The following is a 24,671-nucleotide window of genomic DNA, read 5'->3' as shown; positions in this document are numbered from 1 at the left end:
TAGCAATTTCCTAATACCTACATTCATCCTAATATATAGAAAGAGAATGTTCTAGATGTGTAATTAGCATGCCTTTCTAGCATACCCACTTACTCTGTTCTGGAACAATTCTCACAGTCTGCCAGTCTTGGCTGGCAGATTCTTACAAGCCCCAGGATAGGGACTGGGTGATGAAGAGGAACTGTAAGGAGCCAGGCAGTCACGATAATCCCCTTATCGACAATGTAAGGATCTCCTTAATCATATGTCACTGTCCATGTGGGTGTTAAATTGGTAGAGGGAAAAGTGCTCTAAGATAGAAATCACCTACATTCCACATTGTGTTGGTGGCTGGATTACCTACTCACTGTGACTAGTATCAGGAGAATTGGAAATTAATAAAATTAAATTAGAACCCACAGCATGACTAAAATTGATGAGAATGACAATATGAAGTGTTGGTGAGGATGTGGAGTAACTGCAATGCTCAGACATTGCTGGTGAGTGTGTAAACTAGTAGAAACTTTGGAAAATGGCTTGGCTGTATCTTATTACATAAACTGGACGTATGCATACCTTGTGATTAGCAATTCCGTTCCCAGATATATACCCAAAAGAAGTGTATATGTCCACGAAAATACATGTATAAAAATGTTCTCAGCAATTTTATTCATGATAGCACAAAACTGGAAATAATCAAATGTTCATCAAGAATAAAATGGATAAATAAATTATGCCATAGTTATATACAATCAAATGTCATATAGTAATTTTTTAAAAAAGGAATGCAACACAGATACTGATATATTCAAAAAGATGGCTAAATCTCAAAGATATGATAATGAGTTAAAGAAGCCAGACTAAAAGAGTACATAAATGTATGATTGCAGTTGTATAAAATTAAAGACCAGGTAAAACTAATCTACAGTAATAGAACTTAGAACAGTGGTTATTTCTGGGTAGAGGGAGGAATCCTAGGAGGGTGAAACAAAAGACCTTCTGAGACGTTGGAAATGTTTTGTATCTTAATTTGAGTGTGGCTAAATAGGTACACACGAATGTAAAGATTTATTGAAATATACATGTAAGACTTGTATACTTTACTAAATGATTATCATAACTAAATGTTTAAAAGATTAAACAAATTAGAAACCTCATGGGCATAGGCAATTTGGAGCTGGATGTATTAGCAAAATAGTGGCTCTTATTAAATTTTATGTGGAATTGTCCAGGCTATTAACCTTACAAGAAATCCCCAGGAACTTGGAAAGTGATCTACAAACTTGCACCCCCACTGTAACCCTTTAGAGAGAAAAAGCCACACCACGGTTGATCTACTAAATTAGGAGGGGATCAGCACCCCAAGACAAACACTTCTGGCTCACCCTGGGGGGAAGAGTTCCCTCATCCTCACTGAAGGTAATGGTATTAGCTTTCTATTGCTACTCTAATAAATCACCACAAACTTTGTGACCTAAAACAATACAAATGTATTGTCTTATACTTCCAGAGCTCAGAAGTCCTAAAAAAGCAAGGTATTGGCGGGACCCCATTCCCCTGCAGGCTCTAGGGAAGGGTCTGCTTCCTTGCCCTTTCCAGCCTCCAAAGGCCGCCTGCATTCCTTGGCTCATCGCCCCTTCCTCAAGTTACTCTGACCTCTGCTGCTGCCCTCACATCTCCTACTCTGCCTCTGGCCCTCCTGCCTCCCTCCTCTATGACCCTGGTGGTTACATCCAGCCTGAATCTTCCCATCTTAGGATCCTTAATTTAGTCACATCCGCAAAGTCCCTTTTGCCATATAAAGTAGCGTATTCACAGGTTCCAGGGATTAGGAAGTGGACAGTCTGCAGCGGGTGGAGGACATTCATCTGTCTACCACAGAAAGCTTCATGGAAAGTTGAGATTATTTGCAGGTGAGGGGGGTTTAAACATAATGTGGCAGACACAGAGATGTTCTGCTCAGATGCTCCCTTAAGAAAGGACTCGCTGCCCAGCTGAACAGAGTGTGGTGAGCTGATAGCCTCCAGGTGTTAGCTCTTCCAGTCAGCTTCAGCTTTCAGGTGGAGGGGGTGCTCTTCTTGGAACAGCCCTTCTATGGTTTGAATGTGTCCTCTCCAAAATTCAGGTTGAAACTTAATTACCAATGTGATAATGTTAAGAGGTGGGGCCTTTAGGAAGTAATTAAGTGGTAAGAGCAGACCCCTGGTGATTGGGCTTAAGGCCCTTATAAAAGAGGTTTCTTCTCAGAGTGTTCAGCCCGTTTTGCTCTTCCACTCTTCTGCCACGTCAGGCCATAGCATTTGTCCCCTTTTGCCCCACCACCCCTTCCAGCATACGAGGACACAGCAACAAGGTGACATCCTGGAAGCAGAGAGCAACCCTCACCACACACCAGTGCTGGTGCCATAATCTTGAACTTCCAGCTTCTGGCATTGTGAGAAATAAATTTCTATTGTTTATCAATTACCCAGTCCGTGGTTTTTGTGATTGCAGCAGAAACGGACTAAGACATCCCCCAACCAATAATTGATCAGGGCAGTGATGCAAGGGCCTGGCCATTTCTGCCCCACAGTGGGTCGCCTCTAAAGAACAGTATTTGCTCCAGGGTTCCCCATTAGACAGAAGGGACTTTGCCAGGTTAATATTGAAGGTTGATGGCTCTCCTTCCCAATCCTTCTTCCTCCCACTTTCTTTTACAAGTGTTATTTTGAATAAGACTCCTTTTTGAAATTCTGACTCCATTTCAGCCTGTGATTCCCTCAGAATCCAACATGTGACATATGACCAGAGAATACCATTAAGATGTTGCTTGAAAAGCAAATGTTACAGTCTAAATGTCTTAGAATAATGCTGCCCATAGAAATAAAATATTAGCCACCTGTGTAATTTTAAATTTTCTAGTGTATACATTTTTAAAAGGAAACAAAACAGGTGAAAATTATTTTTAAATATATTTTATTTAACTCAATATATCTTTTTTTTCCTTTTTTTTTTTTTCTTTTTTTTTTGTGAGACAGACTCCCACTCTTTTGCCTGGGCTAGAGTGCCGTGGCATCAGCCTAGCTCACAGCAACCTCAAACTCCTGGGCTCAAGCAATCCTACTGCCTCAGCCTCTGGAGCAGCTGGGACTACAGGCATGTGCCACCATGGCCAGCTAATTTTTTTCTATATATAATTTTAGCTGTCCAGATCATTTCTTTCTATTTTTAGTAGAGATGGGGTCTCGCTCTTGCTCAGGCTGGTCTTGAACTCCTGAGGTCAAGCAATCCTCCCACCTCAGCCTCCCCGAGTGCTAAGATTACAGGCGTGAGCCACCGAGCCCAGCCTAATATATCTTAAATATCAATCTAACATATCAATATAAAAAATAATCAGTGAGATACGTTACATTCTCTTTTGTAATCAGTTTTTGATATCTCATATAAATTTTACACAGTATTTACAGTATACTTCAATTTGGACTAGCCACATTTTAAGTGTTTCCAAAGAGGAGAGGTGTGGTAAAAAAAAATTAGAAAGATTGAGAAATATTGTAGACATAGGAAAAGGTGTTTGTATTTTTACAGCATGAATGAATACAATTGTCTCCTCTAGAAGCTCTGACTAGAGAGTAATAGCTATACCACCCGCAGCTCTCCTCTTTTACTTTTTTATTGAGATATAACACCTGTCCTTTTCATCACCATCATATCCCAAACTGTGGTTTGCTTCCCCAAATTCACAATGATCTGGGCACTTGATGCATAGTTGTCTTTTCCATTTCTACTTTTGTCACCAGGCAGAATCATAGATATCCTTATGGCCTATGTGGATAACCCATCCAGTATTCTCTGAGTACATCTTAATTCTGCCTGGCAGGGATAGATATTCACAAATCTCATTGGGATTCTTGAAAATTATGGACCTTTTTGCAAAGGAAAATGTACATAAATAAAATTTTGCATATCATTTCATGGTGTTCACAATACTCCTGGAGCTATTTATAGCCCCCAGGTTAAGAGCCTCTATTACTTAGTTTGTTATTTCTTCCATGGAACAAAGTCAGAATTCCCTTGCATATCATGCAAGGCCTTCCATGGTCCAACCCCTGCCTTCTCATCTCCTGCTGCCTCTCATTTGCACTTTTCATAAAGGCTCCATGGGTTCTTTTGTAATTATCTTAACTCACTATGCTATGTCATACTTCTGCACATTTGCACGTCTTTCTCTCTACCTAGAATGTTTCCTCACTACCCAGGTGAACTCCTCTGCAGCCCAAGCATCAATTCAGAGCAATTCAATAACTTTTGTTGTGCATTCACTCTCACTTCCATCCTAGCAGTTGCTATCTTTTGATATAATTATTTGCTTAAACGTCTTTTTTCTTCCATAAACCTGTGAGCACCTTAAGGGTAGAGAGGGTGTTTTATACATTGTATCCCTATCACTTTTCATTGTATATGAAATATAATTGGTGTTTAATGAATGTTGATAAAATATTGTTTACAACAACACTTTTCTTACCTTTGGATATTGCTTAAACAGTGAAAGTTGGCACATATGTAAGAATTTTTAATATATATTAATTTTTACATTAAGGATGTTTAACTAGTTCTTGAAGTAAATTTTGTTTTCTGAAAAAAGCACATTTTCCTTTAGGAGATAATCCCTTTCAGAAAAGGCATTTATAAGTCCACAGTCAGGTGATGTGTAAGGACAGAGATACTACATGCAAAAGGAGAAACAGAAGTGCTCAGGTAAGTCAGGACATGATTTATGATTCATTGAAATGAGGGATTTTTTAACATAACAATGGCAGGTAATTTTATTTTAATTAGATTTGTTGTATTATTATATAATTAGAAATTATATCATCCTACAGTCAAAACTTGCAATAAACTGTTAAAATTTGTAACTTCTAACCCTCTTTAGTATGCATTTCTTCTGGACATAATAAGTTGTTCTGACAAACCTGGTATTCTGCTAAATTGAGCAGAAAAGACTTATGGAGAAAAATGGTGCTATGAGCAAAACACTCATAACCTTTGCAACTTTGTAACCAGAGGCCTTCCTTACAAAAGCAATACAGTTGTCCCCCATTTAACCTTGGGGAATATGTTCCAAGACCCCCAGTGCATGCCTGAAGCCACAATATACTATATATACGATGTTATTCCTGTACATACATACCTATGATAAAGTTTAATTTATAATTAGGCACATTAAGAGATTAACAACAATAATAAAATGGAACAATTATAATATACTATAATAAAAGTATGAATGTGCATGCCTTCTCTCTCTTATTGCACTGTACTCACCCTTCTGGTGATGATGTGAGGTGACACAATTCCTGTGTGATGAGATGAAGTGAGGTGAATAACGTAGGTATTGTGATTTAATGTTAGTCTACTATTGACCTTCTGTATTTCTGAATCTGTATAACCATCCCTTGCCTACAGTAAGTGGCTTGGTGTCTGTCACTTGTTTCAGGGGAACCCTTGCTGAAGTCTTTACATAGGCTCAATGCTTTCTAGTGCAACAGATTGTCATCGTTTGGATCATGTTTACTGTTCATGTCTTCCACCCACAAAATTTTGGGGGGGGCTATTTTCTTTCCATCCACAAATTTAATACCTTTTCTGTCTTAACTAAGCACTTATCATGCACCGTGACCATAACTTTTAGTTTGAGGTGTGACAGCAAAACTAGCACAAATTTCTTTTCCCTTCTTCACAATTTCACAGGTGGAAGATATTTGTTCTTACTGCAGATCTTAGCAACCTCAGCATACGATTTTTTTTTTCTTTCCTTATTACGTCAAGAACTCTCACCTTTTCACTGAAAGGAAGCACATTATGGCTTCTCTTTGGCATATCCAAATAGCCAGCATCACTACTTTTGCACTTTGGGGCCATTATTAAATAAAATAAGGGTGACTTAGGCTGGGCATGGTGGCTCACACCTGTAATCCTAGCACTCTGGGAGGCCAAGGCAGGTGGATCGCTTGAGCTCAGGAGTTCGAGACCAGCCTGAGCAAGAGTGAGACCCTGGCTCTACTAAAAATAAAAAGAAATTATCTGGACAACTAAAAATATATACAGAAAAAATTAGCCGGGCATGGTGGCGCATGCCTGTAGTCCCAGCTACTCAGGAGGCTGAGGAAGGAGGATAGCTTGAGCTGAGGTGTTTGGGGTTGCTGTGAGCTAGGCTGACGCCACGGCACTCTAGCCCAGGCAAGAGAGTGAGACTCTGTCTCATAATTAATTAATTAATTAATTAATAAAAATAAGGGTGACTTGATCACAAGCACTGAGATACCACGACAGTCAATTTGATAACCAAGACTGCTACCAAGGGTAGTACATACACCGTCTATATGCTGGACAAAGGAAGAGTTCATGTCCTAGGCAGGATGGAGCAGGATGGCATGAGATTTCATCACATTACTCAGAATGGTGAGCAATTTAAAATGTATGAATTGTTTATTTCTGGAATTTTCCATTTAATGAAAAACAGAAGCATAGGTAAGAGCAAACTACCGTAATTGTCATCTTGCAGTAATAATCTAGCCAGGACTCCCAGAATGTCTGGAGGCTCCCTCAGAGGATATTTTAAAATGCAGAAAATATAATGTGGAATTCTGGATTACACTCAGAGATGATGTAGATGGAATGAAGCTCTGAGCTGGGAGCTGTTCTTAAGGCAGGCTTGGGAAGAGGTACAACCACCAGGAGTTGTAGGCACTCATTTTTCATTTGGAACTGAAAAGGCTCCTTCTTGGGTAGTAGCCATCTGAGAGCTTTTTCTTTCACGTCCTGCTTATGTTTTAATTCTAATCACATTAATGTGGCTCCCCGTGCCTAGGAAAATACTGTGTATTAGCCAACATAATTTCCACTTATTGGGTAATAGGAATATTTGCCATAGTAAAACATAATTTCTTTTGAAAAGGGTGAAAGCAATCATTTTCCATTTCTCATCAGAAAAGTACAAACTTCCATAATTTGATGTCATTACACATTTAACCTTTGGGAATTTGTGGGGTAGAAGCTCCTTTAAGTTGCCACTCCAGAAAAGGATCATGGATACTATTTTAGACATCAGCCAGGTGGAGACTGTAACTACTCAAACAATGACAATTCATCCTCTTTACTCCCTTCACTAGAAACAATGTACTTTTTTTCCTGGGGATCCTACAATCAGTTCCATAGCTAACTACATACCATAATAAAAACATACTTTACTTATGATATAGAAATTATTAGGAGATAGAAACCACACAAATAATTTAAACAGAAAAAAATTAACATGAAGAAATGCTAACTCTTAAAAGGTAGTTAACTACTAAAAGCGATTTTTTTTAAAAAAAGGACTCTCGGTTCTATAGAAATAGCAATTGCAGAAAGCAGCTGCTACTTCTAGGGCTGTGAGAATGTGAACACAGAGAGACCTGAGAGACTGAGGCAAGGGCTACACGCCCCGAGGCTGAGAGTCGCACCTCTGCACAAAGTGTGGTTGCCACAGGCACATGCATCCCACCAGAGCAATTTGTTGGAAGGAGAGGCTTGCCCCAGCTGGCACACAAACTTCTGGGAAGTGTGGAAGAAAACTGGCCCATTCACCAGAAGATGGATTTAACACACAAAGAAAAAGAAATAAAGAAACTGACCCATACTAGGAACATGCTTAGTTGTAGGGAAACCTACTGAAGGGCACAGGGTATAGCTAGCTCAATGGACCACTAGTTGGAGGAGTTAACAGGCCAGAAGGAGCAGAATGCCAGTGGGTGCCACAGAAACTTTCCAGGGGGCCCAGACAGGAAGGGGCACTGAGCCTAACTGTTGCCAGGCCACGTGCATGCTGACTGGGGCTGCTGCACCAAAATATGGCACACTGAAAGCAGGGAAAAGTCTCCTCTACGGCTTCTGACTTTGTGGTGCCCTCCTGTATCTTCTATTGGCAAAACCTAATATTGAGCCAGCTAACAAGAGAGAAATATCTGTAGAGTTCAACTCCAATATCAGAAAGGAGAACAAAGAAGAGTAGATTTGGAACTGAAAGGCAATAAATTATAATCCAAATCTTTGACTCAGCATCCATGCACCCTTCTACACACATTTCAACTTCTGTACAAGGAAACAACCCTATATTCCACTTAACATGATGCTGCTATTCTTTTGCAAGTGTGCGCATCCTCTCCCCCAAGTGAGGTGTATACTGCCAACAATCATTCTAGCCATCACTGACCATAGTCAGTATTCCACAAATTCAGTCACAGTCCCCCAAAATATTCTATTACCTGAAACTAAACTGTGGCTGGGCGCAGTGGCTCACAATTGTAATCCTAGCACTTTGGGAGGGTGAAGTGGGAAGATGGCTTGAGGCCAGAAGTTCAAGACCAGCCTGAGGAACATCAAGAGACCCTGTCTCTATAACAAATAAAAGAAAATTAGCCGGGCATGATAGCACATGCCTACAGTCCCAGCTACTTGGGAGGCTGAGGCAGGAGGAATTCAAGGTTGCAGTGAGCTATGATGATACCACTGCACTCTAGCCTAGGCAACAGAGTGAGACACTGTCTCAAAAAATAAAAATAAAGAAAAGACTAAATTGTAAAGTTAACATCCCCCAAACTTGAAAAGAAATGATGAGGGAGCTAGCCAAGATAAAGGAACAGGGCTAGATTGACTCTCCTGACTGAATGTCTATATATCTTCCATATATGTATAAAACACCTATAAAACGTCAGTTTACAAGACATTAGACACTAGGTAACAGAGAACTCTGATTACTGAGAAACAGGGAACAAACAGGGTAAGACCTATGGCTGCCCAACTTTGTGCCTTCAGAAAATTTCCAGACCAGGATGTAGATTCCTGGAATCGAGGAAAAACAAAGGTGATTCTCCAGGAAGACCAAGTTAGCTAACATTCACAGGGCAGAGTGCTGGAGAGGAGAGTGATCTACAGGGTCCTCAAGTAACGGACTACTGGGGAGTGCCTGCACTTGAGGAAACTACCCAAGGCCAAGGAAAGAACCACCAAGAAGAACTGAGGAAACAGTACTTGGCACTCATACAGGGCTGGAACTAGTGTGTGCTCTCACGAGCCATATTGGAAAACCTCAAGATTCACAGGACATTGAAGAGAGTACTCAGAAGGGTCTTGCCTTGGTAGTGGAAAATAGTTACTCCTCCACTGACCACTGCTTTGGTCCTGCCTAACAAATCTTAAAAGCAAATCCCCCAAAATAAAATTTTTCCAAGCAAATCAACTGAGTCCCAGAACAAAACTCAAAAATATATATAGGAATGCAAAAATATCCAGCACCCCAAAAGGTAAAATTCATAACGTCTGGCATATACAATCAAAAATAACCAGTCATGCAAAGAAGTAGGAAAATACAATCCATAATGAGGAGATAAATCTATCGATCAAAAGTAATCCTGACTGACAGAGATATGCAAATTAGCAGACAAGAACAATAAAATATTTATTATACTGTATGTCCTGTGTTTAAACAATCGATACATGAAAGATATAAAAAAGAACCAACTGAACATCTAGACATAAAAACTCAGTGTTGGAAAGAAAAAATATACTGGATGAGGTTAATGGCAGGTTAAACATTGTAGAAGAAAAGATTAATAAACTTTAAGACATAGCAATAGAAACTATCGAAAATGAAACACAAAAAAAGAACCAAACACAGCAACAATGAGCTGTAGGACAATTTGAAAAAACCTAAGATACATGAACTTAGAGCTCTCAAAAGAAAGGATAGAGATGACAGAACACAAAATACATCTGAAGAAATAACGGCAGAATATTTTCCAAATTTGAAAACTATAACACCATAAAACCAAGAGGCTCAACAAACTTCAGGGATAAAAGAAAGAAGAGGCTCACACCTGTCATGCTAGCACTCTGGGAGGCCAAGGCGGGAGGATTGCTTGAGCTCAGGAGTTTGAGACCAGCCTGAGCAAGAGTGATACCCCCATCTCTATTAAAAAAATAGAAAGAAATTAGCTGGACAACTAAAAATATATAGAAAAAAATTAGCCAGGCATGGTGGTACATGCCTGTAGTCCCAGCTACTAGAGAGGCTGAGGCAGAAGGATTGCTTGAGCCCAGGAGTTTGAGGTTGCTGTGAGCTAGGCTGATGCCATGGCACTCTAGCCCGGGCAACAGAGTAAGACTCTGTCTCAAAACAAAAAAGAAGAAGAAAGAAGAAAACCATACCAAGGCACATCAAAATGAAGCTACTCAAAACTAGCAATAAAGAGAAAATTATTAAAGCACCCAGAGAAAAATTAATGTTAAGTACAGAGGCTGTGGCACTGCTAAACATACATCCAAGGCAGTGCAGGTAGCCAACAGAATTTGCTGAGATTAGGAAAGATGGTGACATTTAAGCCAAGTCTTCCACGTATTCATTCTTCCCATAAATGTATTCTTTCAGCACTCCCCTGGCGATGGGCCTCTGCTCCATGCAGAGGGCAAGGTAGTGCAAAAGCGCATCCCAGGAGTCTTTGCAGGAACAGCTGGCAGTGACTTGAGAACTCATTAGGAGAGCCTCAAGAGCCAGAGTGAACAGCAGTCCTCCGTGTCCCACAGGCACAGAGTAAACAACACAGCATTCTAATGCCCCTTAAGTTAGCCTAGAGCTCACCAAATTGCAGCACTGGTGCCCTCCATGGGAGCCCATTTATTTTCAAGACTTGGGGCTCCCTCCTCCCATAACTAGACCCAGGTATCCTTGCAAGTTCTGGAAGCAGCCACTGCTCTCTATTTACCTGTGATCCTTCCTCTCTGAAATTCAGTTTATCAAGTTTTCTTTGCATGCGTTGTTTCTCAAAAGCCCCCTAGGAATGTAAAATTTTTATTTTTCTGGAATTTTCTTGCCGCTATCCTGAGAAATGTTCTTTGTGTTATACATCTTTGCCAGAAGTGGAAGTCCTTTCACCTCCACAACTTTTTGTTATGAAAATAGCAAAGAACAGTTGAAACAGTAATAAACATCCATTTTACTGTGTAGGAGCTGTTCTCTGTGAATTCCAAATTCTGAAACACATTTAACTTAACGATGTGATGAAGAATTGTGAACCTGCACTCATCAACCGTAAGAAAAGGACCTGATAAACATTGCCTGTCAGTGACTGAGCTCTTCAGAGGATACTATTGTTGCTTCTGTTTCCCAAGATGATTAGAGTTCAGGAAGTGGAATTCCAAGCAGCTCAGAGGTAAATGAGTTAAAGACAAGATGGTTCTGTAACCATTTCTTCTGCCCCTGCACTGACAGATTATCCCTAAAACAACCAAAAGAGTAAAGAGCATAGCCCAGTGTTGCTGGATGTAACTTTGTCAAATACCTCACATGTGCCAGGCACCGTACTATAAAGGCTTTACAGACATTATCTCATTCAATCCTCCTAAAACTTTATGAGGTAGGTACTAATATACCCATTTTGCAGATGGGAAAATTAAGGTTTAGAGTTGTTAGGCAGTGTGCTCAAGGTTTGCAAAGTTAAGAAATGATAACAAAAATTGTGAAATGACTTTCTCCATCAATTTGCTTGTCTTCACCCTTATGGTGGAGATGAAAAATTTTTAATTCTCTGCTTTGTTCAATGAAAACTAAAAGTGTAAGATTCATGGATTGTATCAATGTCAATTTCCTGGTCATGATATTGTACTGTATAACTATAGTTTTGCAAGATATTACCTTTGGGAGAAACTGGGTAAAGGGTACATGAGATCTGTATTATTTCTTACAATGGCATGTTAATTTAGAATGATCTCAAAATAAAAAGTTTAATTTTCAAAAATCTAAAATTATCCTACAAAGATGGTATCTCCTGACTTCTTTTATACCTTTTTGAGAGATAATACAATACTTTGGGCAATGCAACAAGAAAACTGAGGGAGGACTTAATAATGATTATTTATTTCATTATTACTTCATCTCTGTAGGTATTCCATCCTTATTCTGTTGTCCTGTTATTTTAGTATTTTTAAAGTATAGCTTGGAATTATTGAGTAATGATGGAATAATTCATAGAGTGATAAAATAGCAAAATATTATAACATTGAGGGGAAGATCCCAAAAAGGTAGCTTCAATTATACAAGAAACCAATGGACCCAACCGTAATTGCTACATAGAATTAATTTTATATGTATACACACATACATATATTTAAGAAAATTTTCTCTTGGTTTTTGGAAGATCTCTAATAATAAAATCATTGAAATATCAATTACAAATATTTAGAACTCCTCTATAAAGAAACTCAAAAACTAAAATTAGGTCTAGTGGTCCACAATGGTGTACTGAGGGTTGAGATAGAAATCCAAACCCTTTACAGGGCCTATAACGCCCTGCATGGTTTGGCGCCTGACCAAGCACCACCCCTCAAACACACACCTCCCTGGCCACTTTCTGTATCTCATCCTGCTCACTCTCTCTGCTCCAGCCACATTGGTCTTTCTCCCATTCCATGTTCAGTCTTGCCACTGGCCACTGCACAAGCAGTTCCCTCTATCTTGAGGGGAGTCTTTGTTGACTCCCTAGTTTAGGTTAGTTTCCCTTTCATAAGCTCTTACAGAACAGAGTTGGTTATCTTTGGAATATCCTCTATATTTATAACTACTCATTCACTAATGGACTTTATTTATTGATGTCTGTGTTCCCCTACTAAGCCAAGAGCCCCATAAAAGGAGGGCCATTCCTGTTTTCATGCACTATTGCATCCTCAGGTGTCAGCATTTACCCTCTCTCTGTCCTGAGACCCCTTTAAAACTGCAGTCACCAACCTTCCTGGTCTATTTGGAACCAGACTTTGTGCACAAGCCAGTGAAGCTTCCTCTGTATTTACAGCTGCTCCCCATTGCTCACATCACCACATAAGCTCCATCTCCCATCAGATCAGTAGCAGCATTAGATTCTCATAGAAACGTGAACCCTACTGTGAACTGCACATGCGAGGGATCTAGGCTGCGCACTCCTTATGAGAATCTAATGCCTGATGATCTGAGGTGGAGGTGAGACAGTGATGCTAGTGCTGGGGAGTGGCTGCAAACGCAGATTATCATTAGCACAGAGATTTGTACAATAAATGTAATGCACTTGAATCATCCCAAAACCATCCCCACCCCCTCACCCCGGTCTGTGGAAAATTTGTCTTCCATGAAACTGGTCCCTGGTGCCAGAAAAGTTGGGGCCTGCTGCTTTAAAATTATGAAAAGGAATAAAGTACAAAGCAGAGGATCAAAATAACAGGATGTGGGCCTAATGTGGTCTGTAGATGTGCAATGCTGCCTCACAGTATTTAGAAAAACATTTAACATCGTTTTTATTTAAAAATCAGGAATTTTTACACCAAGATTTGAATTTCCAGCTTCTCTTGATTAAAAAAAAAAAAATTGGGCCCACATTCTGTTTAACTGTCTAGAGCCGAGCAGTGGCTGACACAGTTATGTGGGACATTTATCTCAAACTCAATTCCTACCCCTCAAAGCCTGCTTCTCAGATTTCCATTCCTTGCCTCAGGGAAGCTCTTGTCCCCAAAGAGTCTCAAAGAGGCTTGGGCTTGAAAATCATTGTGCTCTTCAAGGATTGTGGTAGGTGTTTTAAATAAATGCTTGCTGAAAGGATAAATTAGTGACCACAGCCCTTGTGAGATAACATGCAGCTATGCCACAGTGCCATATTTAGATGCAGTGTCACACAAGAACACACGGTGGGCTGTGCTCTCCAAAATTTTCATCAATCCAGTATGGCTGGTGATGCTCTGTGCTAAATAGGATGAATTATCCCACCTACGCTTAAGTGATGGCAACTACCAATGACCAACAGCAACACATCATGCATCATCCTGAAGGGTCACAGAGGAGGACATTAGGAAGGAAGGAAGCTTCAAGGCAATGGACCCAGCACAATAGAGGTGGGACCACAGGGAAGGAACTAAACTCACTGCTGTCTTTGCTGTCATTAGCATGACCCAGTCCCCCTGAGCACTGAACTTCAAAGCCATGGAGCCATGGTCAAGAGGCTTGGCTGGCAATGAGCCTTGAGCTCTCCACACCTCCTTTCTAAATACAGAGCAGTTGTTCTCAAAGTGTGGTCTCTGCACCAGCAGCATCACCTGTCAGAACCTGCCAGAAATGCAGTTCCCAGGCCCCACCCAGACCCACTGAACCAGACACTCTAGGGTGGGGCCCAGCAATCTGTGTCTGAGCAGACCCTCAGGTGATTCTGAAGCAGTTAAAATGGGAGAACCACTGCTGTGAAGTCTCACTTCCCACAGCCAGACCCAGGGAATCCTAATCCCAACGCACTGGGCTCAACATTCCTGCCTTGAGTTGAGCCTGAGCCATCCCTCTCTTCGTCCCCTGCTTTGCTCTCGGTATTCCACTCAAGCATCATCCCTCCTTCTGGGACACTGCATTAGACTCCCCAGGCTGATTTAGATGCTGCTCCTGTGGCCCTCCCAGCCCCTGACTTAGTTCTCTTATCAGACATCAAATGATGCTTTTAACTGTTGGCTGACACATGTCTTGCTCACTACAGTGTGAATTGTTTTGGGTCACTTTGGGTTAATCCCCAGTGCCTCGCCAACCGAATTTTTAGTATTTGTTGAATGAAGTAATAAATAACCATAGTTTGGTTGGCAACTTTGAAAAGAGTAATAATAATAGTATCTCTTCCACCTGCAGTGGAATTTTATCTATATATATATCCTAACTTAATTTTATATACATTTCCTAACTATATATAAATATGATAATAGAGTATACATGTAATTATATGCAGATTATAAGCCCCTGCAAGCCTGAATTTCAAAACTATGTTTTGCTGCTTCTGACTATAACTATAGTCAGAAAGTGCCAAGTAATTCAGCCAAGGACAGCAAGGAGCTTCCTGAGCGGGGTGGAGTGCTGACCAGTATCTTCTCAGGCTCATCCCTCTCTCCAGCTGTGTCTCAGCTGTCAGTCGGGGAGGGACCCCATGCTGCAGGCTGAGGGCATGTTGACCAAGCTCCGAGGACAAATTCTACTGCAGTAAATGTCACAGAGCTGGCCTAAGGTGGAGGTGCTACTGGACATCCTTGTGGACACTGCACAGAGACAGCCTGCCATGGGTATCCACCACCAAACTCGCAGAGTTCTTTGGATAATTCATGAGTGCAGAATACAAGGTCAATATATTTATGTCAATTCTCTTTCTAGATACTAGCAACAATTGAAAATTAAAATTAAATAAGCAATATCCTTTACAATAGCATCAAAAATATGAAATGCTTAGAGATAAATTTGCCAAAAGATGTGCAAGACTTGTGCACTTAAAAACTACAAAACATTGTTCAGAGAAATTTAAAAAAGTCTTGAATAAATGGAGAAATTTTCTGTGTCCATGGATTGAAAGACTCAAGTTTGGGGAGACTGCAGATGTTTGGAAGTTTCAATTTGATTTTACCCCTGCCTTGTCTCGCTCTCTGATATTTGTCTTTGTATCTTCAGTGTCTAACTCTGTGCCTGGCACAAAGGAATTTAGTATTCACTGAATAAATGAACAAGGAATAAGGATTAAATTTCTTATAGAAAATAGGGAATATATGAGTAAGTATAGGAAGGGATTACAACTACCTAGGAGTGCTATAAAAGGCTTTCTTCAAGATGATCTAGGAATTCTATAGGCTGTGACAAGAAGAGGAACATTAGACACAGTAGTCCTGTTTTGAGTGAGTAAAACTGCATTCATCCACTGTAGCTTGGGGGTCAGTTTGTGCAAGACAGTGACTCAAACACATTAGGAATATAGCCTGAGCTCATGTACTGAAGGACTTTCTACTTTGTACTAAGCAATTTAGATTTCATTCTTCAAAATCAAGATAGAGGAGGGTGCATTAAATATATTCAAGTAGGGGGATGCACTCATTCAATATTTTAAAATATATGTTGAACACCTGCTCTGGACCAAGGCTTTTGCTCAATGCTGGAATAAAACTGGTAAACAAAGGAAATGTCATCTCTGCTTCAGTTTTAAAACTGTAGTAGCAAACTCTGAGAACCATCTTTGTACCAGGCACAGAATCAAATTATTTGTGTTCTTTACAACAGCTTTACGAGGTGTTGTTGTTATTAACTTTCCTAAATGTGAATAAACAGAGTTAAAGAAATAAAGAAATGAGAGTCCCATTTAAACGCAGGCCAAATGACTTATTTTTTTGAGGTAAAATTAACAAAAAATTAAAAGCACACATTTAAAATGCACAGTTCAATGAGTTTTGACAAATGTACATTTTTTCACCACCACCAAGATACAAAACATTTCCCTCATCCCAAAAGATTCCTTTGTATCCCTTCCTAACCATTGATCTGCTTTCCAAATTACAGATTAGTCTATTCTAGTGTTTCTTATGAATAGGATCATAAATTTTTTACTCATGTTTTGCTTCTTTGACTCAGCATGAATTTTTACTTTCATCCACGCTGTGGCGCCCATCTCTAGTTCATTTTTATTATTGCTGAATTTAGACTTCTAAGGGAGCGACTTTAAACAAATAATCACCTAATTAAGTATTTAATTACAACAACATTAAGTTAACCTGAGGATAAGCAACAAGTGAATGTATTACCTTGTTTGTCGACAATTAAGTCAATACCTACTTAGGTATGCATTGGGGGGCTATAGGGTCAGGATCGAGATTGTGGAAAATAAATGTAAGACCCTTATATCCCCAAGTTACGTCTCTAATTTTTTTTTTTAATCTGTCCAAGTGATTCGGGAAGTGCTCTTCATTGGCTCTATGCCTACGCTCTATACTTTGTAGAAGAAAGGCTCGTAAGGCGCAGGTCCCTTCCCTGGCAAGTATCTACGACAGCCTCGACGGGCACCGCCACCTCCACGAAGGCGGAACAAACGTGCGCACCTTGGACCAGGCACCTGCCCTCGCCCGCCCAATCCTGGGCGCCGCGGTGCACGTGACCGCCGCGGCGCCGCGTCCCTCCGCCGCGGGTCGGCCCCGCCCACTGTCCGCGCACCGCGGGCCTCAGCCGCCCCAGCTCCCTAGCAGCACCTGAGGAACTCCCGAGGGCCAGACTGCGCCTGCGCGGGGGGCGGAGTCAAGGACGCGGCCGTGGCGAAGCTGGGCGCCTCGGCTCGCTGCGCCACGGGGGCGCAGCGTCACGGCGGGCCTGGACCGGAATCGGGAAAGCAAGCTCTCCTCCCTCTGCTGCCGAAAGTAAACTTCCGCGGCGCTCCCGCGTCTCCGCCGCGGCTGCTGGGCCGCCGCAGTCAGTGAGCAGAAGTCCTGCGTCAGGGCCTCGCTCCCTCCCCCGGCGCGGGGGCGCGGCGCCATGGACGCGACGGCGCTGGAGCGGGACGCCGTGCAGTTCGCCCGCCTGGCGGTGCAGCGCGACCACGAGGGCCGCTACCCTGAGGCTGTGTTCTACTACAAGGTAGGGCCGGGAACCGCCGCTGCTGTCGGAATCACTCCTGTCGGAGTCCAGCGGGGTCTGGGTGCCGAGGCGACCAGGCCCGCTGGCTTTGGTCTTCGGTCTTCCCTCGTCTCCTCCTCCTTCCCCCCAACCCTCTTCCACCTCTTCGGGGGGCGGAGACCCGGGCCGCGGGGGCCGGACGCTTCCCACGCCCGCCAGGGCCCCTGCGGCCGTAGGGAGGCTTAGTAGCGGCTTTGGAGCCGCCGCTTCTCTGGCTGCAGTCTGGGCCGGCCGCTGCCCACCGTAGAGCTGCCTATGGAGCGGTGGTTAGTAGCCATCCTTGTGGTCACTTGGCTCCGGTGTATGGCCACCAGGAAATGGTCTGTGATGGATATCAAAATAATGTGTGTTCCTTGAGGAAAATAAAATGGAATAAAAATTATCTCTTATCCTATCATTTGATGTACAGTTGTTAGGAATGAGGATACTTTCTGAGAAATGTGGCAGGCTATTTTGTCTGTATGTGAACAACGTAGTGCACGTACACAAACCTGGGTGGTGTAGCCTACTACACACCTAGGCACTGTGCTGTAGCCTATGGCTTTTAGGCTGTATGCTGTTAGTACAGCATGTAACTGCACTGAATACTGTAGGGAATTTTGGCACAATGGTGTTTGTGTATCTGAATATGTCTAAACGCAGAAAAGGTACGGTAAAAATACATATAAAAAATAAAAATGGTACACCTATATAGGGCACTTGTAATAAATGGAGCTTGCAGCCTGGAACTTGCCCCGGGTGAGTCAGTGAGTGGTGAGTGAATGCGAAGGTCTGGGACATTACTGTACACCATTGTAGACGTTATAAACACCGTACACTTCGGCTACACTAAATTTATTTAAACATCTTTTCTTCAATAATGAATTAACATTAGCTTACTGTAACTTTTTACTAAATTTTTTTAACTTTGTTGTAATAACAGTTTAAAACACATTGTACAGCTGCACAAAAAAATATTGTCTATATATTCTATAAGCCTTTTTCTATTTAAAAAATTTTTTTCTTTTTTTTTTTTTAAACTTTTTGCTAAAAACTTAAACACATTAGTCTACCCAGGGTCAGGATCAACAGTATCACTGTCTTCCATCTCCATATCCTGTTCCACTGGGCAGTCTTCAGGAGCAGTAACAGGCATGGAGCTGTCATCTCCTGTGAGAACAATGTCTTCTTTTGGAATACCTCCTGAAGGACCTGCTTGAGGCTGCTTTACAGTTAACTTTTTTTTTAATAAGTAGAAGAGGAGTACACTCTAAATAATTAAAAGTATAGTGTAATAAATGCATAAACCAGTAACATAGTTGTTTATTATTATTATCAGGTATTATATACTGTACATAAATTGCATGTGCCAGACTTTTATACAACTGGTAGTGCAGTAGGTTTGTTTACACCATCATCACCACAAACACATGAGTGAAGTGTTGAACTGTACTGCAATAGCACTAGGCAGTAGGAATTTTTCAGCTCCATTATAATCTTAAGGGACCACCATTGCATATTCCATCTGTCATTGACTGAAAGGTTGTTATGCGGAGCATAACTATATATCTTTGCAGTTTTTCTATGCATATGTGTATACACTTTAACAAACTTGGATTGTACTGTTTTTAGTAATAATAGTTTTGCTTAATAGTTCAATATGTGGATGTACCATAATTTATTTACAAATTATTGGCTATTTAGGCTCATTCTGGTTTTTCAGCATCGTAAGTAATGGTATAATTAGTATCTTTATAACTAATGCTTTGCACATTTGCTTGTTATTTCTTTTGGATAAATTAGTGGGGCCAGAATTGCTAAATCAAAGGATATGGGCTTCCACTGTCCACTCTCTGCTCTCCAATCCTGAGGATTTGCAAATACACCCCTCCAGTTCTAGCCAATTGTGGTGGTAGCTGTGTGATGATATCATCACCTTTTCTTTTAGAAAGAATGTCAGACTTTGATAATACTGTACAGTAGTAATTTTTTCCATAAGTATGCACTATCAGTAAAGCTTGAAATTAACACTACCTTTATTTTATGATCTTTAGAGGTTTTTGGTGCATTTAAGAATTATTCCTTGTGGACTTTTTTGATAATTTTATAAGCTGCTGTTTCTTTAAAAGAAAAATTGTGTGTTTTAGTTTTATGAAATAACTTTGACAAATATTATTAACAGGTTAATATAAAAATGACCTTTTCTAAAGCAAAAGAAACTACTATGCAGTGTCTCTTGTTTTCCTGTAGATTTACATACATGACACTTAGGAAGAACTTTTATCCTTGAGAAATTCAAAAAGTGGTTTATACCTCTAGAAATTATTTATATAAGCTTTGACAGCTTAGTGTTTTCTGCCCTGATACCATTCTTTAAACAATTTTTTAACTATTAGTTACTTTTGAATATAAATGAAATGAGTAAAATTGATACCGGCAATTTTAAGAATTAGCTTTATTTTTTAAGCAAAACTATTAATATTTGAACATCAAGAATTACCTGCAAGAAGGGGTAACATATATTGAAGGAGTAATATAATATATTGAACTGGCAGCATATATATCATATATAATATATATAACATTCAACTTACTGAAGTTAAGTGTAGCTGTAACATTTAGTTAATGGTGGTACATATGATACAATATTTAATGTTTATGTGTAAATTTATATTTCTCTCCTGAAATATCTGAATTATGGAATCTGAGGAAGGTGTATGTTTTCTACCCCACAGCCTTAGGCTGAATTTTGACTAAAGTCGAAACTGCACTTCTCTGTCTGATTTTGTTCAGTTCTGTAAAACAACTGCTGCTCAAATAACTGGATTTAAAAAGTAATGCTCTGTAGATGGCTTCTTTGGAAACAGGTGTAAGGCCCCATAAAGTATACGTTTATGGTTTACTGCAGAGAAAGTGCTGTTACTTGGAGAAACCTCTTTCTGCTTTTCTAGGTGGTAGCATTGGTAACCTTTCAGGAATGGTGATGGGAAGAATGGAAACTCTTCCTCGCTATCTCTAGCATAACTGACTATGGGAGTTACGGAATAACTGGAAGAAGAATCAGGTTTTCTTAATTAAAATAAGTTTATTTCATACAACTGAAATCTTCCTTAAAATGTGTCACCCCTTGCCAGTATTTTCTGTAGAGAAGAATATTTTCTTTTTACTGTGACAAGAGATATTTAATTTTATAATTTCTTGTAATCTTTTGTTGATATTTTATTTTAATGTTTACTATGTTTTAATGTTTTGAAGACTCAATTCACATTTTCAAGACATATAATTTTTAGTCTGGTGTAAGGAAAATAGAAAACATGTAAACCACAACTATTCTAAAGAAATGTTTAGGCTGAGCGCAGTGGCTCACGCCTATAATCCTAACACTCTGGGAGGCCGAGGTAAGAGGATCGCTCGAGGTCAGGAGTTCGAGACCAGCCTGAGCAAGAGCGAGACCCCGTCTCTACTAAGAATAGAAAGAAATTAGCTGGACAACTAAAAATATGTAGAAAAAATTAGCCGGGCATGGTGGTGCATGCCTGTAGTCCCAGCTACTCAGGAGGCTGAGGCAGGAGGATCGCTTGAGCCCAAGAGTTTGAGGTTGCTGTGAGCTAGGCTGACGCCACGGCACTCTAGCCCAGGCAACATAGTGAGACTCTGTCTCAAAAAAAAAAGAAAAGAAAAGAAAAAGAAATGTTTATAATCAGTCCCTTATACTTGAGTTCATAAGTATGTGAAAATTGAGAGCATTGAAAACTGAAGAAAAGATACTTTTTCAGTTTTTCATACAGTATAACTCATTGACTTTATGGAAAAAAATTGCTAATATCTTAAAGACATTCTTATTTTGTCATTCATGGAAACCAATAGTGAATTAGAAAGTGGTAAGGAAAATTCAAATTATAGTACATCTACTGGATTCCCTTGAATTCTTTTTTTATTTTTAGGAAGCTGCACAAGCCTTAATTTATGCTGAAATGGCAGGATCAAGCCTAGAACGTATTCAAGAAAAAATAAATGAGTATCTGGAAAGAGTTCAAGCTTTACATTCAGCAGGTTAGTAAAGGACTACTAAACTTGTCACTGTATTTTTTTCCTTCTCTATCATCACATCTTTTCCCTCAAGTTTCTCCTCTTCATTTTCATCTTTGGATCTTGTTTCTCACTCTGTTGCTGCTCATTCCTCCTTTGGCAATCACCTCTTTAAAAATCATGATATGGAAGTAAGTAATACATCTATGAAAAGGAATCTTAGGGATAATATAGTCCAATTTCCTAATTCCTTAGAGGTACAGAGTTGGTGAATTATCTACAGTCAAGTTATCATCGGCAAAATTAGGATTAGGGCCCTGTTAAAGTCTGCTTTTTAAATATCTGTCACATGTCCGTTGCTGATACTAAAATTAAGTGACTATTCTTAGTCACTTAGTCATTTTATTAGTGTTTAAAGACTTCAGCAGTAGATTCACAGTCTCTTCTCTGTCAGCGTCCTCTATCTCCAGACCTTTGCTAAACTGTTTTTTAAACCATACCTTGGAAAACAGACATGTAAGAAAATACCTAGAACAACTCATACTTATTTTTGTAAATAGTGTGGCAAGTGCTATAATTGAAATACACATAGGCGTAATGATTACAGTTTTGTTGGTTAGAGGCAAGTGGTTTCATGTCAAAATCTGCTGTTCACATAGGTAGAAAATTATCACCATTGACATTTGTTTTAGAAATTTGTTTGTTTTTCTAGAGGCTGTTTTTAATCCTCTTTTTCTGTTACTGTATAATAAAGCCACAAGCAGAGTCCATCTTTACTCTGATGGACTTTGAGCTACTTTCTACCATTCATTCTGAATAGATGTGAACAATTATAAGCACATCATTAGGATAAAGTAGATTTGACCATTGGATTCCTTGTTATGACAATTCCTTTAAAATAAGATAGTTTATATTCACACCGGGCCCAGAAATTGCAAATATTGAAAAGTGGACTGTCTATATTATTGGGGCCTCACTAGATACCAAGTTATGTTGATTCATGTATTCAGAATACCATATAATTCAAAGGAACTTTATTTTCTCAGCCAAGTAAATGAAGGTCTTAAATTTAACTGCCCAATAACTAGGAACTTTGTTTCATAAATAATGTTTTCAAATAAAATTATCTTTGAAGTGTGGAAAGTAATCTTTCATGCTTACTTCCATGATCTCCCTGTTTTTTCCATAGATATTTTCCTTCATTTCAACAACCATTTATTGAGTGCATGTTTGGGCTATATGGTAAGTACTGGGTGATAGATGAGTGACAGTCCGTGCCCACAAGAAGCCTTTAATCATGTGTGGAGAGATAAACGTGTAAACATTGCACTTCATGAAACTCCCTTTCTGAAGCACTCTAGAACTTAAATTTTAAACCGAAGTGCTCTAGAAGGGAGAAATTATATGATGATATTATTCCAGGAGTAGAAACTCTAGTAGCCAAAGGCATATTTCCATCTTTCCTTTCTATATGTACACACTCAATCACACTTATGCCGTAGGCTATTACATTTATGCCAACTGGATTACTCTTTAAACCTTTGAAGTCCTTATAACAATTGGGGAAAAAATAAGAATCACCTATTTTTTTCCTAAAGTATTTTTTTTTTAAATCTTCCTACTGTGTATTAAATATAGCTAAGCCCACAAAATTACATTTGATTTTTGGGAAATTCTAAATGGTAATATTTAAAAATGTGATATTTGGGCACAGAATGAGACAACCCTCATCTCTTGAAGAATAAAGACTTGCCAATGAAATAATGGATTTTTAAAGCATAACATACCTTAATTATTTTGCCAAGTTTTAACCCATTTTGTTCCATAAACATAGTATGATCTGTAGAGAACTAAATGATTTCCTTATTTATTTAATTGTTATTTTAAGCAGAAGTGTCCTTTTTCAAATAAAAATCCTGTTTAGAACCCTAACTTTTTGTTTTCTTTGTTTTCCTGAGACAGGGTCTCTGTTTCCTAGGCTAGAGTGAGACTCTCATACCTCACTGCAACCTCAAACTCCTGGGCTCAAAGAATCCTCTTGCCTCAGCCTCCTAGGTAACTAGGGTTACAGGTACACACCACCACACCTGGCCAATTTTTTTAAAATATTTTGTAGAGATAGAGGAGGTCTAACTTTTACCCAGGCTGTTCTTGCACCCCTGGCTTCAAGTGATCCTCCAGCCTTGTCCTCTCAAAGTGCTAGTATTACAGGCATGAGCCACCATACCTAGCCTAGAACCCCAATTTTTTAAAACATGACAGTCTGCTGGCAGTCAGGAGACTTGAGAGAGAAGTTAATGTTGGGGTGGGGAAAGGTAATATAGTTTGAAATTAACCAGTGTAGTATAAAGAGCTCAAGACCTGGAATTAAAAGATTTATGTTGAGATCTGCCCTTCCCCTTGTAGCTATGAAACCTTAGACTAGATCAGTAATTCTCAGTGGAGAGTGATTTTGCCGTCTGGGAGACATTTGATAATTTCTGGAGAGATTTTTGGTTTTGATACTGCGGATGGAGGGGAATTTGCTACTGGCATCTAGTTGGGTAGAGACTAGGGATATAGCTAAAATTTCTATAATACACAAGACAATGCTCCACAACAAAGAATTATTCAGCTCAAAATGTCAGTAATGCCAAGGCTGAGAAACCCAGGGCTAGATAATTTTACCATTTTTGAGCTTTAGTGTCTTCATTTTATGAATGGAATTAGTATATATTTCAAAGAGGTGTTAATGAGGATTAAAGTTTAAAAAAACATTAGCACATACCTTTAAGGAACTAATAAAATGTAAAGCTTTTCTTAAATAATAGGTTTAGTGATACATAATTCACATACCATAAAATCCACCCACCATAAAATTCACCCTTGTATACAATTCATTAGTTTTTAGTGTATTCCCAGAATTTGGTAACATCACCACTGTCTAATTTTTAGGATATTTTTATCACCCCAAAAGAAACTCCTTATCCATTCCTCTGACCCCTAGCTGCTACTCATCTGCTTTCTGTTTCTATGGATTTCCCTATTCTTACTATTTCATAAACATGGAATCATGCAGTACGTGGCCTTTTGCTGGCTGGCTTCTTTCACTGAGCTTAGCATTGTAAGATTTATCCGTGTTGTAGGATACTTCGTTCCTTTTTATGACTGGATAGTATTCCATTGTATTGATATACCAAAATTTTGTTTGTCCATTCTTGAG

At 39.6% G+C, this 24,671-nt stretch overlaps 1 protein-coding gene across 2 annotated transcripts in view; it reads left to right on the top strand.

The window, feature by feature from the left end:
* The first annotated feature begins 17,121 nt into the window (after positions 1-17,121).
* Positions 17,122-24,671, top strand: part of CAPN7 (calpain 7) — a 48,635-nt gene continuing 41,085 nt past the window's right edge. For both annotated transcript variants that reach the window (XM_045538470.1, XM_045538461.1), the window contains exons 1-2: positions 17,122-17,422; positions 21,385-21,493. In XM_045538470.1, coding sequence (XP_045394426.1) covers positions 17,321-17,422; positions 21,385-21,493 — 211 coding nt within the window. In that variant the 5' untranslated portion in view covers positions 17,122-17,320. The remainder of the gene's footprint in view (positions 17,423-21,384; positions 21,494-24,671) is intronic.

The sequence above is a fragment of the Lemur catta genome, chromosome 1 (assembly GCF_020740605.2).
Source record: "Lemur catta isolate mLemCat1 chromosome 1, mLemCat1.pri, whole genome shotgun sequence".
Classification (NCBI taxonomy): domain Eukaryota; kingdom Metazoa; phylum Chordata; class Mammalia; order Primates; family Lemuridae; genus Lemur; species Lemur catta.
Note: the sequence above shows the minus strand (reverse complement) of the source record. Positions and strands in the feature narration are given on the sequence as shown.